Here is a 17393-nt window from a genome sequence, read left to right on the forward strand (position 1 = left end):
TAAAAAGATATAACTTTTCAGTTCTTATGAAAAGCCATCAGCCTGAAATATTAACCCTGTTTCTCTTTCCACGGATGCTCTCAGACCTGTTGAGCGTTTCCAGCATTTTCTGCTTTATCTGAGAGCTCCGGCATTCACAGTATTTTGTTTTTGCATCAAACTTACATGACTTAGCTAATCACCAACTTATGCAATGAAGCCATCAGAGCAGCCCACAGGAGAATAAAGGTCATCACCTGCAGTGTGCCAGGAAACCCAAAACAATTGATAGCTACCAGAAAATTGCATTCTCAAGTCTTAAAAGATCCTCTGTATTTATTGTCCTCTTTTCCCTCAGGTACCAGAGTAACACTGCGGCTGAAATTCTCAACACTATCACCAATATCCAGCCAAAAGAAAGTTCTGGAGGAGGCGGAGAGACTCGAGAGGCCAGTGTCTTTAAACTGTCTGACAGTATGCTGAAAAAACTGCCCCCAGATTATTTGGCACATGAGGTACTTCACTATTATGGGTGTTACGGATGGGAGGGGGAATTAATTTAAATGGCCCTGATTTCTCCTCTCACTACCCATCAATAAGCAGATTTTTCTAAATTTTATTTCTGATTTTCCCCTTTACAAGTGGTGGCGTGTTTTCCCCAACCCTTCAGTTTGGAGTGATCCAGCCCTCTATTAATAACAACACCACAAAATCAAGATAAGGTAAAAATAAGAGAGTTGGTTTAATTTACGCACACACAAAATGTGGAAAAGGGTTTCACAACATCTGCCCCTTTTTGCACTCATACAATCAAAGAAGGATAAGGGAAAGAAAGAGGAACTGGGCAAGACCATGATAAAAATAAGAGTTATGGTTTCACATGAGTTTAGAGTCCAGAATCAAAAGTCCAATGGAGTATTCCTTCAGAGGTTAACAAGTTGAAAGTGTTGCAGGATGATCCAACTTTGCAGAAGCGAGGACTTCCATGGTGGGAGAAGGCACTTAGAGATGAATTAGTCTTGAAGGTACAGATACAGAAGTTCCAATGTTCCAGTAGTTCACAGTGTAGATGAGGGCCAGGCACTTCATCTGGACAGAGCTCTTTTGCTGCTACTTGTTAGATGGTAAAATGATAGACTGCCTGGGTTCAGTTCCACGTGACGATATTACACGTTCTAGCAGCTGGGGGAGATCATGTGACATAACTCCTACTTCTTCTCCTGGGTGTTGGATGAAAGATGTATTTTTCCAGGTCTGGAACCTTGGGTGTTTAATAGAGAAATCAGGGTCCCTTCTGTCCTTTGCAGACATTCTGTCTCCATTGGCCGGAGCTCTGCCTTAGAAATGTAAAAGGGTGTTGGTGCACTTCTTTGGAATTTGATTGTCAGTCATCACAGAAGGCATTAGCATCTCTTTAAATATAACAGGGTCCTTTCTGATTTCTGAAGGTTAGAAACTCGTCTGTTATGAGTCATGGCTAGTCAGAGTAATGTTTCTGGCCAGGACATGGGTTAAACAATATCACAGAGGACACCTGAGCTCTATCCATATTTGGCCTCTCAAAGGTAAGTGATATGTCTTTAGTGTTGCTGAAGTGAGTAAGTCACCTTGGAAGACTAGAAAATAAACATCTTTTTGAGATCCTCTGTTGGGTATCTTAAGACTATAATTATCATTACATTGTTGCACTTTACTGCCCCAGCTATGAGCCTTATAACAAACGGTAGTCAATTGCAGTTACCTTTAAAGTATTATTTGTTCTAGGGATATCGGCAGTACTGGCAAGGTCAGTATTTTATTGCCCATCCTTAGTTGCCCTTGAGAAGGTGCTGGTGAGCTGCCTTCTTGAACCGCTGCAGTCCATGTGGTTTAGGAAAGGAGCTCCAGGATTTTTAACCAGCGACAATGAAGGCATGGTGATATAGTTCCAAAATACAATGATGTGTGATTTGGAGAGGAACTTGCTGGCTGTAGTATTCCCATGCATCTGCTGCCCTTGTCCTTCTAGCAGATTTGGAAAGTGCTGTCGAAGGAGCCCTGGCATGCTGCTGTTGTGCATCTTGTAGATGGTACACACTGCCGCCACTGTGCATAGGGAGTGCTGGGAGAGAATGTTTAAGGTGGCGGATGCGGTGACAATCAAAAACCTCTTGCACTCATTCAGGAAAGTGCCTTGTAGATGGTAGAAAGGCTTTGGGGAGTCAGGAAGTGCATTACACTCTGCAGAATTACAGCCACTGACCTGCTCTTGGAGCCATGGTATTTACATGAAGATAAAAGCAAAAAACTGCGGATGCTGGAAATCCAAAACAGAAACAAAAATACCTGGAAAAACTCAGCAGGTCTGGCAGCATCTGCGGAGAGGAGCACAGCTAACGTTTCGAGTCCGAATGACCTGAACTTATATTTCATCTCTCTTCTATTTTTACTTAGTTCTGTTGAAGGGTCATTCGGACTCGAAACATTAACTGTGCTTCTCTCCACAGATGCTGCCAGACCTGCTGAGTTTTCCAGGTATTTTTGGTTTTGTTATGGTATTTACATGATTGGTCCAGTTGAGTTTCTCGTCAATGGTATCCCCTTAGGATGTGAGTGGTGGGGGATTCAGTGATGGTACTGCCATCGAATGTTAAAAGGAGATAGTTGGATTCTCTCTTATTGAAGATGGTCATTGCTTGGCATTTGCGTTATGCAAATGTCACTTACCATTTATCAGAACAAGCCTGAATGTTGTCCAGACCTTGTGGCATGCTAGCACAGACTATTTCAGTATCTGAGGAGATGTGAATGGTGCTGAACACCATGCTATCATCAGTGAACATTCTCATTTCTGCCCATATTATAAAGAGAAATTCATTAATGAAGCAGCTGAAGATGTTTTGGCTCAGGACATGACCTTGAGGAACTCCTGCAGTGATGACTGGAACTGAGATAATTGTCCTTAAAAACTAAAAACATTTTCATTTGTTCTAGGTATGAGTGGAGAGTTTCTCCCCAATTCCCATTGAATTAAATTTTACTTGGGTTCCTTGAAGCCACACTCGGTCAAATGCTGCCTTGATGTCAAGGGTGGCAGTCACTCTCATTCAACTCTTTAGTCCATGTTTGGACCAAGACTGTAATAAAGTCAAGAGTCAAGTGGCCAGCCAACCTTTAATCATTTGGACATTTTTGACAGTCTCCCTGAACTTGTGGAAAACCAACCAGAGCTGCAAAGTTCAGTAACTGGTATCGTCAATTGAGAAGTGCACAGAAGTCCTAGCCCAGGTAAATATAGCATCAGTTACCTGCAGGACATACTTAGAATCATAGAATGTAGAAAGTTGAATGCACAGAAAGAGGCCACTTGGCCCATTGTGTCTGCGCCAGCCAAGAAAGGAGTTACCTAACCTAATTCCACTTCCCAGCATTTAGTTCATAGCCCTGCAGGTTACAACACTTGATGTGAATATCCAGACACCTTTTAAATAAGATGAAGCTTTCTGTCTCTACTATCCTTTCAGGCAGTGAGTTCCAGACTCCTACAACAATCTGGGTGAAAAAGGCTTTCCTCAGCTCCCCTCTAATCTTTCTAGCAATCACTTTAAATCTATGCTCCCTAGTCACTGACCTCCTTGCTAAAGGAAATAGGCCATTCCCACCCACTCTATTCAGGCACCTCACAATTTTATACACCTCAATCAAATTTCCCCACAGTCTCCTCTGTTCCAAGGAGAACAACCCTAGCATATCCAATCTTCCCTCATAGCTACAATTTACCAGTCCTGGCAACATGCTCGTAAATTCCCTCTGTACCCTCTATAGTACAATTACATCCTTTCTGTAATGAGGTGACGAGAACTGCACACAGTACTCAAATTGTGTCCAAACCAATGATTTCTATATTTCCAGCATAACCCCCCTGCTCTTATATTCTATATCTTGGCTGGTTTTCTTTTATTCATTCATGGGATGTGGGCACCGCTGGCTAAACCAGCATTTATTGCCCATAATTGCCCATGTTCAGAGGGCATTTTAGAACCAACCACATTGCTGTGGGTCTGGAATCACATGTGGGCCGGACCGGTGAAAGGATTCTATATATCTTTTTAATCACCTTATCGACCTATCTTGCTACCATCAGAGATCTGTGAACATTCACTCCAAGGGCCCTCACTTGTTCTACGCCTCTCAATATCCTCCTATTTGTTGTGTAATCCTTTGCCTTGTTTGACCTCCCCAAATGCATCACCTCACACTTCTCTGGGTTGAATTCCATTTGCCACTTTTCTGCCCAGTGACCAGTCCTTGTAGGTAACAGTTTGCGAGATCCTACAAATATCATCTGCTGACTTCTGGAAAGAGCCAGAGACAAAGAAATTGAGGACTTTAGTGAATTAAACGGCCAGTAGTAACATGTGCCTAGCTGATCCACAGCAGGAGGCCTTCTTCTGGGACATTGTAAATATCATTGATCACCTCACACAAAACCCTAAGCCTCCTAAGACACTGCTCTTGGTCATATGCAGAAAAGAACACAAGAGCACACAAGAAATAGGAGCAGGAGTAGACTTTGTAGCCCATCAAACCTGCTCCACCATTCAATATAATCATGGCTGATCTCTGATCTTGGGCTGCAAATCCACTTTCCCACTCCCTCCTCACATCTTCTGCTTGTAAACTCTGTGTTGTGAGTATTGTCTCCAGTGAGCTGGACCTTTGTGCTCGTCCCCTCTTTCCTGTGAAGCAGCAGATGGCTGAGGAGAAGGTTACTGCTGCTCCTGCTAATGTTGCTCCTGTTGATTGTGGAGATGCTGCTGCTCATCTTGTTCTTCATTAACGTAAAGTTGCATGACCAGCTCCTATGCTGAACTAAAGGGTGGTAGTGGAAAGAGTCGATCAAAGTACTAGACTCCAAAGTTGAAGAAATAATCTCCAAAACAGTGAAAGCACATTCTCAGTACAAGTCCTGTAAGCAAAAGCTCTTCACCTAGGCAAGGAAGCAGATATGAGGCCTCAGTATTGAAGGGATTTCTTGCCTATCACTTGTTCAGCTCCCTCAAATTCTGTTGTCCTCTCTTTAATTTCCTTGGTGAGTTCCGTGAGCCTGGAAATCCCTACACACTGCTAAATTCAGAAATCCCAATTGAAGTAGTTGCCAACCTACTTGTCCCATGAAGGTTTCCCGCACTCAGAAGACCATGCTGAGGTTAAAAGCATATTTTGGTGGGTTTCTGCCAACTTCTTGATGAGCCAGAAGTTTCAGGCTACTTGCAAACCCCTCAGGTTCCATTTAAAATTCCCTCATGTGTTGCATGGGATGGTGGCAGCATGAATAGAAAAGTGGCTAAGGGACAGAAAGCAGTGTAATAGATGCTTTTAGATCTCAGTTCTTTTGTGATGCATATTAATGACCAGAGCAACAAGTATAATTTTGAAGCTTGTACAAGGTATAAAACTTGGAAATGTTGTGAACAGTCATAAAAATCAGACAGATAAAGACAAGCTGGTGAAATGGGAAATTATTTAGCAGGTGGATTATAACATAGAGCAATGTGAAGTGATGCATTTTGGTAGAAAGAATGAGAAATGCCATCTTGCTAAGGGCTGTAAATATGCAGAGCAGACACATCATGACACCAGCCAAAGTGTAGCACTAATATGACGCCAGCACTGCTTTCTCATAAGATCTTATGAAAGGATTATAAGAAATAGGAGCAGGAGTAGGCAATTTGCCCCATCGAACCTGTTCCACTATTTGGTAAGATCATGGCTTAACTCCATTTTCCTGCCTGACCCCCATAATCCTTAACTCCCTTGTCAATCAAAAATCAACCAACGAGGAACTATGGGAAGAATTTTCCCCCTGTCGGGGGGGAAGTGCAGGTGCTGGCATGGGTGGGCGTGCCTCCAATCGGGGGCACGCTGCCATTTTACGTGGGTGGGCCAATTAAGGCCTGCCCAGCGAGACATCTGCCAGGAAGCACTATGCGCTCCCTGTGCGGGCGGGAGGGGGGAGTGGATTCCCTCAGCTGAGAATGTGCTCTTTCACGTATGCACGCGAAAAAGCGCACACATCTCCCTGAGGCAAAGTGCTGCTCAGGGAGATCGGCGCCAAATTTAGAAATGGTGAAGGGGCAAAAATAAAATTTCCCTGACATGTCCCCTCATGTGACACTGTCACATAAGTCAGGACATGTCCATCACTTTAAACTATACATTTATTAAAATTTTAAAAACCCTTATGAAACCTCATCTTGCCCGTGGATGAGACTTCAGGCTTTTTCTGAAGCCCACCAGGGCTCCCGGCCTGCCCACCAATCTTAAGGTTGGACGGACAGGCCCGTTAAGTATCGCAATTACTTTTTAAATGGCCTCAATTGGCCATTGACAGGTTGGCGGGCACGCACCTGATTCGGCTGTGCCCTCGCCGACCTGAAAATTGAAATGACGCGGGGTGATGTTGGGAGTTCCGCCCGATGTCATCCCGTGTCATTTTACGCATCGGCGAGTGGGCCCCGACCCCTGCTCACTGTCCTAAAGATTCTGGCCTATATGTTACTCAAGCTCCTGGGTATTTCAAAAAATGCACAACATTGAACATATTCCTTTTATTGCTGAAAACGTGTCCCTGTATATGAATGATGTCACTTATAGCAAGTCCAAAAGAGCCACGTTATGAGCTTGACTGATTGTCTGAAATTAGTTGTTAGTGTAGCTACTTACACACTCACGATTGTTCAAGCAAGCGCTGCCCAATCACAGAATCACATCTTCAGTAGATGTCTTGCTCTGGGCTTTGCAAGCGTGGGTTGGTTGAACTTGGTGTGTACTCTGCCTATTATGAACATTGTAAGGAATATGTTGTTTGATTGGGACATATTGTCTATGTACCTGGCATCGTACCAACCCTGAAATCATACACAATGTTTCTCAATTGTGTGATAGACACATCTTTTGGACCGTTGGTAGCATCCTGTTCATGGAAAATATTGCTCTCAAAGCTACTGCACTGTAGCAGCATAAAACGGCTTCCTTAACCTGTTGTTTAAATTTTTGAGATACTTTACCTTTCCAGGGTACTTTGAAATAGACTGGACACTTTCCAGATCCAAAGGGGATGGCCTTTGGCCTGTTTGCAAGTTTTTGTGATGCACAGCAAACAATGATCGGTAAGATAAAAGCATAATGATCTGATCAGGATAGCCATTGTCTCACAGTACAGCTTTGATGCACTCTATTTCTGCATCCAGTCTTCAAGATGAGCAAATGGCTAAGGCCCTACCTATAAGATTGCTGAAAAGGTGAATCTTATAATAGTGGAGCTTTACAAATCCCAATATGTATATTGACCAATGGAGGTAGCCTTGTGGTAGATAGTAAAGAAGAACCCATCAGCAGATTTCTTAACTAGCACATCTAGGAAAGGGACCATGCTAGACTGCTCCATTTCAAAAGTGAATTGGAGAGTGGGATGGAGCATATTAAGGTGTGTAAGGAAGTCCTTACATGCAGTTGCAGATTCAAAGACTGTGAATGTATCATCTACATATTGGAATTATGCACAGGGTAGGAGGTTAGATACTTCTGCTTGTACTGGATGGATGCTGAGACATTGGTCATCAGACATTACGTCATGGCCAGGTCTGCAAGTGTTCTTATGGAAGATGCCACCTCTCCATGCTGGAAAGGATGGACTCCAAGCTCTGTGTGAAGCCCTGTGCCAAGTCTGAGCTAGGTTACTTCATGACAGCAGGCTTTTTGGTAGACCTGCCAATGCACCAAACATTCCTGTGTGCATACCAATCAGCCTTTTTCTGTACTCTGCCCGACTGAAATCCTCATATGATCCTCTGCAGTGGGACCTCAGTGCAACTCTAAGCTACTGGTTGTGAGCGTGAGATTGAGTACTGGTGTTTCTTTTTCATTAGTGTCCTACTGCTCTTGCACTGCATGTTCCTGCAACAGATATTGACCAGGTGGCAGCTCCTGGGTATCTGAAAGGAAAAGGGAACAAGGATAGAGTTCTTGTGAGGAAAGCAAGGGTAAGCAGGAGCTGGAATTTTATACCAGCTGCAGTTTATTACTCAGCAGAGATTGGGAGATGGATGGGAGGCGGATTAGATAGAATCACACTGTTAACCTCAATAGTTTTGGCCTTGCTGGTGGCTACAGCCTCAATTGTGGCTAGTCCAATGATATCCAGCACTGTTGACTTCACATGGCTAAGGACATGCAACTGTCAGTTAGGTTTAACTGCCTCTGATTATAGGCCACCGTGTCCTATGAAAGAAAGGGAGTATATTATTGAATGTGGTGCAATCTGTTTGTGTGCTGTGCCATCCACAATTGAATAACTGACAACATGTGTAAGCTGTGAGATGTGAGCGTGAGGTTTGCCACAGTGCTAACTGTGTGAGAATGAGGTGACATAATGAATGTTGGGTATGAGCTGTGCTTGATTGTCACTGTTGATAGGTGAATGGAGGGTTTAGTGGAGGAGAGTGTTGAATGGAACAGTGTGTGAAGCTAGTGTGTTTTTTTGTAAGGATATGCATGTGAATATGTATTTTCTGAACTTAATCACTTGTGTGTGGTCATTGAACTTTTCTGCATTCTGCATCCAGGTCCTTCAAAGCTAGACTGATGACATTGACTGTGACAGCTATCTGCTCCCACTGCCTTCACAATGTCTGTTTTGAAGGCCACCTGGCCCCTAAGGAAAGAGGCTTCCTCCCTCCCAATTTCCAGGGATAAAGGCCAAGAGTTTCCAGCTGAGTCATTCTAACAGCCTGCCTGTTAATTTGGCCAACTATCAGGAGGGGACCTGAAGAAACAATTGAGGCCTGCCATAAATTTGCCAGGTCCTGCATATCCCTGGCCTCCGTGTATTCCCATGCAATTGCCATGCTTCCTGTGCCCTCCCACAAATCCTAAAAGTCAGGGCCATTATTATCCAAGGAGTGTTTAGTGCATCACTAGCTTTACTTTGAAATTGCTGTTGATGGAGTTGCTGCTGTAAAAGGAACATTTCTGAAAATTAAGTTTTCTATATCACTATTTAAAAAGATAGTGGTTACTATAAACTTGTTTATTATGTTGAAAGAGCCTTTTGTTTTGATAGGTGAAAGCTCGCCTCGTAAAAATGGGAATTTTGAATTCAATGAATATCTTCCTGCGTCAAGAAATTGACAGAATGCAGAAGGTTATCATGATGCTCCGGAACTGTCTAACTGACTTACAGCTGGCCATAGAGGGAACCATCATCATGAGCGAGGTCAGTCTTACTCTAATATCAGCAGGTGCAGCTTACATTTACTTTGGGCCCAGCCTAATTGTTCCCTGATGTGGCTATATAGAAAATGGAAATACAATGGAGATATGTTCAGTAATTTAATTCCATCTTCAGCTGCACATTCTGACTTTTCATTGGAAAATTGAATTGGGGCATTGACCACCATGGTCAATCTCTTTTGGTTCATCTCTTTTTAAATGAATGGAATTGAATTTGCAGAGGGGACGTAATTTCGTCCCTTCATTTCCCAACACTACTGTTAGCTTTTGAAAAGCTGTAAAAAATGTAAAATAAAATGGCTGTTTGTTCCACCAAGTCACTACTGTTCATACAGCTAGTCAGATTTATGAGGAGATATTAATCCTGACTACTGATCTCCCATCAATTGACTTCATTAAAATGCTGATATAATTTCTGACCGAACTACTTGACTGTTACCATTTCCAACAACTTGACCTTAAAGTATTAGAAAGTGTTTTTAGTTACTACTGTAGATTCTGAATTGCTTCTGGCATTGCAAAAAAAGACTCAGAATGAAGGTTTCAATAAAGGGTCAACAACTTTATTCCTGAAAAAGAAGTGAGAAAACTCAAATAACTCATGCATATTATCAAAATGCTGATTGATTTCAGGCCAAATTTGCTCATGGTTCAGATCCATTATTTTCTCTGTTATATAACTGTTCAGCTTGCTTTGCTCCTTTGTGACCTCATCGTCGTTCAAGCCCTTCTTCAAATGATGAGCGAAACATGCTGCGCATGGAGGAGGAAGAGGGAAAACATAAGCATTGACTCATTGAAACTGTTAAAGTTAAACAAATAGCGAAAAACCATTAAACAAAAAATCAAATAGAAAAATAACTGCCACTTACCGAGCTCCAGGCATCCCTGCAATTGAACCTGCAGGGGGAAAAGGGAACATATCAGTGTTCTGCGTGCAAGATCTGTAATTATAGTGCACACCCAGACTGCATGAATGAAGATAATATATATATCACCCTCTGAGGTTTCCATCGTGTTTTGTGTGTGAACTGGCACAGTTTTTATCTGAAACATTCAGAAAATCATACTTTCCCATCTATTGGAGTGTAAAGCACCTCCATACATGTACTTGCCCCAACTGTGTGAATAAATGTGGGTGCAGCTTCAATCTGTGCAGGCCTGGGCAGGGTTGTTGCTCCGAGGTGCGTGGTCATGGGCTGAAGTGTCCCCACACATGATTGTTGTGGTCGTCGGGCTGCAACTGAAAGCGAGAATAATAGTTAAGCTTATAATGACTTCTCAGCACTAAGATAGCTGTTACATAAGCAGTTATCTAAATGCATATTAGTCTGTGTGCAGGTGCTGAAAAATTGGTTGTGGAGCCTGCATTTGAGCCTCGATAGTTCGAACTCCAACCTTTTTTGGAGGCCTTGATTAATCCCGGAAATCTCCTCCAGCTTCTGCTGGCCAAGGGCTGCCTTCTCTGCCTCCGGATTCTGCTGGTCAAGGGCTGCCTTCTGTGCCTCCAGATTCTGCTGGTGGAGGGCTGCCTTCTCTGCCTCCAGCCTCTGATCAGTCAGTAGCCTTTCCCAGTTCTGGCCAGGTTCTGCGCAATCCTCCAGCAGAATTGCTGCCCTGGAAGTACTAGCTTTATTACTGTTGGTCACTAGATGTTGGGATATCACGCTTCTCAGCTTCATGCATTGGCCGGAATATATTCAGGCAATCTTATCTTTCTATCAGGAAAAAGGAATTAGATGTTAACAAGGTTGTTGGCATTTCTGACATGAGCAAGCATACATGTTTTGTGCACTATTTGTTTTTAGGCACATAATTGTTGATGCAGGTCTGGGAGAATACAATATTAGCAAAGACGATATAAACAATGAGTAAAGCGGCTGCACGCCCAGCATCTTCCAATGCCCTCTTCACTTGAAAGGTTGTGAGGATTATATCGTTGGCACTGGTGTCACTCTCTACAGCAATGTATAAAACCTTTGGGATTTGCATGCCTGTTGATTCTTTCTGTCCCTTGAGACCCTCTTGGGACTCTGCAGACAAAGAAAGAATACCTCCAGCTGCATTGCTGCCCTACCTCCCCCTCAAAGACACACTTAATTTGCTACATCCATGAACACACAGTTTCAGCTTTTTCATTGAGATTTACCTCTAAACTAAAGGATCTGTGCCTTATAAAAGACATCGTCCCGCAACCGGTTCTCCTTCTCCAAATCGTAGTCAATCAAGCTGCTGATGTTCGCCTGGACCCACATTACCTTGTATACTTTGGAGCCATGGTGGGTCTTGGTATCAAACTTTTTAATGTCATCTTTAATTGACACAGTCTTGCAGGCTTGTTTATCACTCAGCAATCGGATATAAGCAAACTTTGCTGCACCAGCCATTCTTGCTTCCTATAGATATGGATCATATTGATTTAAGAAATCAGTGTCAAAAACAAGCTTTTTTCTCTTGAGTTGTGAAAAGTATGCCTCCATTGCCTGCACTCTATATCTCCCCTCAGCTAACCAATCCCAACACACCCCCTACACTCCCCTCTCCCCGGAGGGCTTTCTACCCCCTCTCTATCCAATGTCAACTCTCCCCCTTCTCCGTCCAGCCTCCAAACTCTCTCCCTCCCTCCAATCTCCAAACTCGCTCCCTCCCCTTGGGGCCCATTGATGTCACTGAATTCTGGGGCCTCTGTGTCCGCGATGATCCAGAGCCCCTCCCTGATAATCCAGGGCCTCTCTCTGAACTCTTGACCACCCCTCTCCCGCCCCCCCAGCCCTCTAAACTCCCTCTGCCCACACCAAACATCTTCAGTACTCACTGATCCCGCGTGTGCACTTCAAACTTTTAACCGGGCCAGTTGGCCAGAAACGTCACTTCCAGCTTCCAGTTGGCCCTCAGCGAACATCTCCAGTAGGGGGTAGGGAGATTAAGGAGGGGGAGGGTTGGGTGTGTGTGTGGAGGGGGCGGGGAGGGGTATGAGTATTGGGGATGGGAGAGTGGGAAGGGTGCGGGGGGAGGAGGGGTGGGGAGGGTAGAGTATGGGGTGAGTTGGGAGAGGGAGAGTTGGGGGAGGGATAGAATGGTGGGGGAATAGGGGGAGGAGTGGTGGGAGGAGGAGTAGAGTGAGGGGTGGGGTGGTGGATGGAGTAGGGGGAGGGGTGGTGGAGGGAGTAGGGGAGGGCTGGGGTGGTGGCAGGGAGTAGGGGGCCTTGGGGTCAGTAGGGGGTGGGTGAGCAAGTAGTGTGGGAGTGGTGGGTGGAGGTGTGAGTAGTGGGGGAGAGGTGGGGTGGTGGGAGAAGTAGGGCATGGGGGGTGAGCGGGACAGGGAGAGGGAGATAGGTGTTGGGAAGGTGAAGTGGGATGGGTGGTGTGAGAGGGTGTTGGGGGGAGTGGGAGGGAGGGCTGTGGAGGAGTGGGGAGGTATGGGGGAGGGGTTTGAGGGAGGTAAAGCAATGTGGAGGGTTGGGGGTGGGAGGAGTTTGGGGTTGTGGAATGCAGCGGGTGGGGGAATAAAGATGGGTGAAGGAGAGGCATATGTTCAGTTTAGTAAAGTTGACAACTGGCACAATACCAGCTTAAGCCGGCTGAGAGTACTGATGCCTATACTGGTCACCACTCAAAAACTGGGAGCCCCTACTGGATTTCCACAGAGTCCAGTAGAATTGCTAGTTTGTTAATCACTTCCGTTAAAATCCAGTTGAGACCAATTGAGCACCAATTAGTGCCAGTTCAGACCAGTTCAGGCTTCAACTCGTCTGAACTGTTATTCCTTCTGGGCCATTTTCCTGCCCACACTCCATATCCTTTAATTCCCTGAGTGACCAAAAATCTGTCTATCTCGGCTTGAAATGTATTCAGCAGTGGAGCATCCACAACATCTCGGGCAGAAAATTCCAATGATTTACAATGCTTTGAGTGAAGTAACCTCTCCTCATCTCAGCCCTAAATGATTGTCCCCTTATCCTGAGACCCCATGTTTCAAATTCCCCGACAAGCGGGCAATCTCTCAGCATCCACCCTATCAAATCCCTTCAGAATCTTAAATGTTTCAATGAGAATGTCTCCCATTCTTCTAACCTCAGAAAATGTAGGCCAGGTTTACTCAGCCTCTCACCATAGGACAACTCCCTCATCCCCAGAACCATTTTACTGAACCTTCGCTGTACTGCCTCCAATGCAAGTATTTCTTTTCTTAAACGTGGAGACAAAACTGCACACAGTATTCCGTTGTGGACTCACCAAAACCCTGTACAACTATAGCAAGACTTCTTTGTTCCTGTACTCTGTTGCCCTCCTAATAAAGGCCAAAATGCCATTTGCCTTCCTAATTGCTTGCTGTACTTATATGATAACTTTCTGCATTCCTCGTATAGGTACACCAAATCTTTTTGAACATCAAAGCTTGCAAGTTTTTTACGTTTTAAAAACATGTTCTGTTTTTCTATTCTTATGACCAAAGCGAATAACTTCACACTTCCCTACATTATTCACCATCTACGCTCTTGTTGGCATTCACTTAACCTGTCAATACTGCTTTGCAGCCTTTCCGTGTCCTCCAAACAGCTTCTTTTCCACCCTTTGTATCATCAGCAAACCTCAGGGAAAGAAATATGCTATCCTTATCTGGTCTGGTCCATATGTGACACCAGAGCCACAGAAATATTTTAAATTAGGGTACCCATATGTCCCCATTTTCTTGGCACAGTTCATGAATAACTTATTGTGTCCCTTTGCAAATATTTTCCCCAGAATAATGCCAGTTCACAAAACTTGCCTCTGAATGAATGCCCTATCTATTAATTGCCACATTGTTCAAATAAGGAGCTATGTGATGTTATTGAGTGGTGGATTTTATTGAAGGGCTGAAAGGCCTACTCCTGTTCCTATGTTCTTATGTCCAATGATCCCAAGCTCCTCTGCAGTCAGTCCCTATCACAGACCTTCCTTTTGTTTTTTTTTCCACCCTACCCCTTCTACTTATATTTCTCACTTTTTCCAGTCCCAATGAAAGGCCATCAACCTGAAATATTAACTGTTTTTCTTTCCGTAGATGCGGCGTGACCACCTCAGGTACCATCTAGACTGCTTTTCATTTGTTTCTTTTAATGAAAATTTGAATATAAAATCAAATATATACCTGGCTGTAGTGGGAGGGATCCTTGGAGAGCTGCCTGGATTGAATTGCCAAAGTTTGATAAAATTTGGGATACACACTTCATGGTTCAAGTCAGGAATCATAAATGATGATGAAAGAAGAGCCAGGGTTGACTTGTATTAATTGTTGACTGCCTCAACAGTATGGGCTTTCAGCCTCCCACCGCCATCAATCAGAAATGAGAAAGCACCTTTCCCTGGGAAACCTGCTGAAGTTACTGGAGAACTGAGCTACTTGTTTGGCTTCCTGGTGTGCGGCAGCAACTGGTTGAGCCTTGCTGCTAAAGTGCATGGCCTCTATTACTGCTTACATTGTTTTCAACCAGTGTTCAGCGGAGTCATGACTGGAGGAGGAGGAGGAGGAAAGTTGGGCTCGCTGTTACTACCAGCCTTCATAATGTATCTATTGTGGCAATTGAGGCCTTAGCGCACCAAGGCACCCCTTTCTGCACAGGAGTTCTATATGGCCCTTGACAGCCACTACCTGAGATTTTGAATTCATCTGTTTCAGATCTCCCACTCAAGACAGTTGCAGTCATATCATCACAAAGCAGTTCCGGGATTGTGAAAAAGTTTCTTGAACACCCAAAGCTTTGAAGTACAATTCACTAAGCCTCATGAATTACTGAGTAAGATGCTTTGGCAGGTTGATGAATGCACTGAAGAGTCCCTGGTGTTGTTCTCAACATTTTTCTTGTATTTGCCTGGCATCAAAGACAATGTTGGAGGTTCCTCAGGAAGGTTTCCCTGCAATGAGCAATAGGGAAATACCTCAATGGTTTCTGCAGCATGATTTACCTTCCTTCTTGAAGATAGTCACAATTTCCACATTCCTAAATTTAGGGGGGATTTTTTTTCCTCCCAAATCTGTAGGATGTCTGCATGGAGTCTTGATCTGTGAGCAGATGTTCACCAGCTTTGAAGACCTCAGCTGGAATACCCTCAGGGCTGCAGGTTTTGTTGTTTATCATCCATTTGATTTCTTGTTGCAGCTCTCCCATCAATGGTGCTTCATCCATGGATTTTACCACAGGTAATGGAGGATAACTTGTAGAGTATCCTCTGCCACTGTGGATTCATGGTTGAGGAGTTGTTGAAAATGCTCTTTCCAGTGTTGACAGATGACATTGTCATTCTTAAGAAGAGATAAACCATCCTGTCAGCAAAGGGGACTTTGTCCATTTGACCTTGCTCTATAGATGGCCCTGGTGTCTTCAAAAAAGCTTTGCATGTAATGATGATCAGCATATTGTTGGATCTCTCAGCTCTCTCTTCTCACCCAGTTGTCCTTTATCTTCCGGATTTGCCACTGCTTTGAGTCATTGGAATGCTGCCGCATTGAGTCATGACCCTGGGTTGTTCTGCCAGGCAATGAAGGCTGCTTGTCTTTGTTCTAGGAGGTCACATTTTTTAGCATTGTTTTCATTGAACCTATCCTCACATCAACAATGTTCAAGCCCAATGGTTTGGGCACAGGAGTACTGTACAGCAGATTTTCTTTGATCCCACTGTTCTGGAAATGAGTTGGAGGTATGAAGATTTTCCAGACAGGTTGAGTTACATTTCGAATTCCTCTCTGCTTTGGTCAGATAATGACTTGATGCAAAGCTGAAGCCCATGGAATAAATGGGACAATGGTAACATGGATACAAAGTTGATTGTGGCAGGAAACAGAAAATAATGGTCAACGATTGCTTTTCAGACCTGGAGAAGGTATACAGTGGTGTTCCCCAGAAATCAGTACTAGGACTACTTATTTTCTTGTGGAAAATAAAAGCTCATGGTATAGGAGGTAGCATATTGGCATGTATAGCAGGTTGACTGGCTAACAGGAAGTAGAGAGTAGGCATAAACGAGCCTTTTTCAGGTTGGCAAGATATAACAAGTGGTGTGCTACAGGGATCAGTGCTGGCACCTCAACTGTTTACAATTTAAATAAATTACTTAGATGAAGGGTTGGATGGGATGGTTGCCAAATTTGCTGATGATACAAAGATAGGCAGGAAAATAAGTTGTGAAGAGGACATAAGGAGGGTACAAATAGATTTGAATAGGTTAAGTGAATGAGCAAAGATCTGGCAAATGGAGTTTAATGGGGGAAGTGTGAAATTATCCATTTTGGCAGGAAGAATAAAAGAGAAGCATATTATCTAAATGGTGAGAGATTGCAGAGCTCTGAGATTCCGGGGGATCTGGGTGTCCTAGTGCATGAATCACAATAGGCTAGTATGCAGGTACAGGAAGTAATTAGGAAAGCTAATAGAATGTTATCATTTATTGTGAAGGGAATTGAATACAAAAATAGGGTGGTTATGCTTCAGTTATACAGAGCACTAGTGAGACCACATCTGGCATACTGTATAGAGTATTGGCCACCTTATTTAAGGAAGGATGTAAATGTGTTGGAAGCAGTTCAGAGAAGATTTACCAAACTAATACCTGGAATGGGGAGGTTGTCTTATGAGGAAAGGTAGGACAGATGAGGCTTGTTTCTGTTGGAGTTTAGAAGAGTAAGAGGTGATTTAATTGAAACATATAAGACCTTGAGGGGTCTTGACAGGGTGGATGTAGAGATGATGATTCCCCTTGTGGGAGAATCTGGAACTAGGGGTCATTGTTTAAAAATAAGGGGTCACTGTAGTAATTGTGGTCTTATTTAGTATGTAATATACCTTTAAGAATAATACTTGTTAAGGAAGATCACATGATCTTAACTACACAATAGGAGAGTAGCACAGGCTACTTCAGTAGTGTAAAAATAGGGTTTGAGTTGAAAGAACACATCTCGTTGCTGCTGAGCCTTTGAATATTTTTAAGGCAGAAGTGGATAGATTCTTGTAAGCGAGGGGGTGATAGGTTATCGGGGGTGGGCCGGATGCAGATTTGGGGTTATTATCAGATCAGCCGCAAACTTATTGAATGATGGAGCAGGCTTGAGGGGCCGCTCCTGCTCCTTATTTGTATGTTCTTTAAAAAAACCCAAAAGACTT

The 17393-nt window shown here is 43.7% G+C and overlaps 1 protein-coding gene across 1 annotated transcript in view; it reads left to right on the top strand.

The window, feature by feature from the left end:
- Positions 1–17393, top strand: part of LOC121278115 (dynein heavy chain 8, axonemal-like) — a 1831678-nt gene that overhangs the window by 1769403 nt on the left and 44882 nt on the right. The window contains exons 90-91 of the mRNA XM_041188200.1: positions 338–494; positions 9083–9235. Of these exons, the coding sequence (XP_041044134.1) occupies positions 338–494; positions 9083–9235 (310 nt within the window). The remainder of the gene's footprint in view (positions 1–337; positions 495–9082; positions 9236–17393) is intronic.

This window comes from Carcharodon carcharias, chromosome 5 (genome assembly GCF_017639515.1).
Source record: "Carcharodon carcharias isolate sCarCar2 chromosome 5, sCarCar2.pri, whole genome shotgun sequence".
NCBI classification, from domain to species: Eukaryota; Metazoa; Chordata; class Chondrichthyes; order Lamniformes; family Lamnidae; genus Carcharodon; species Carcharodon carcharias.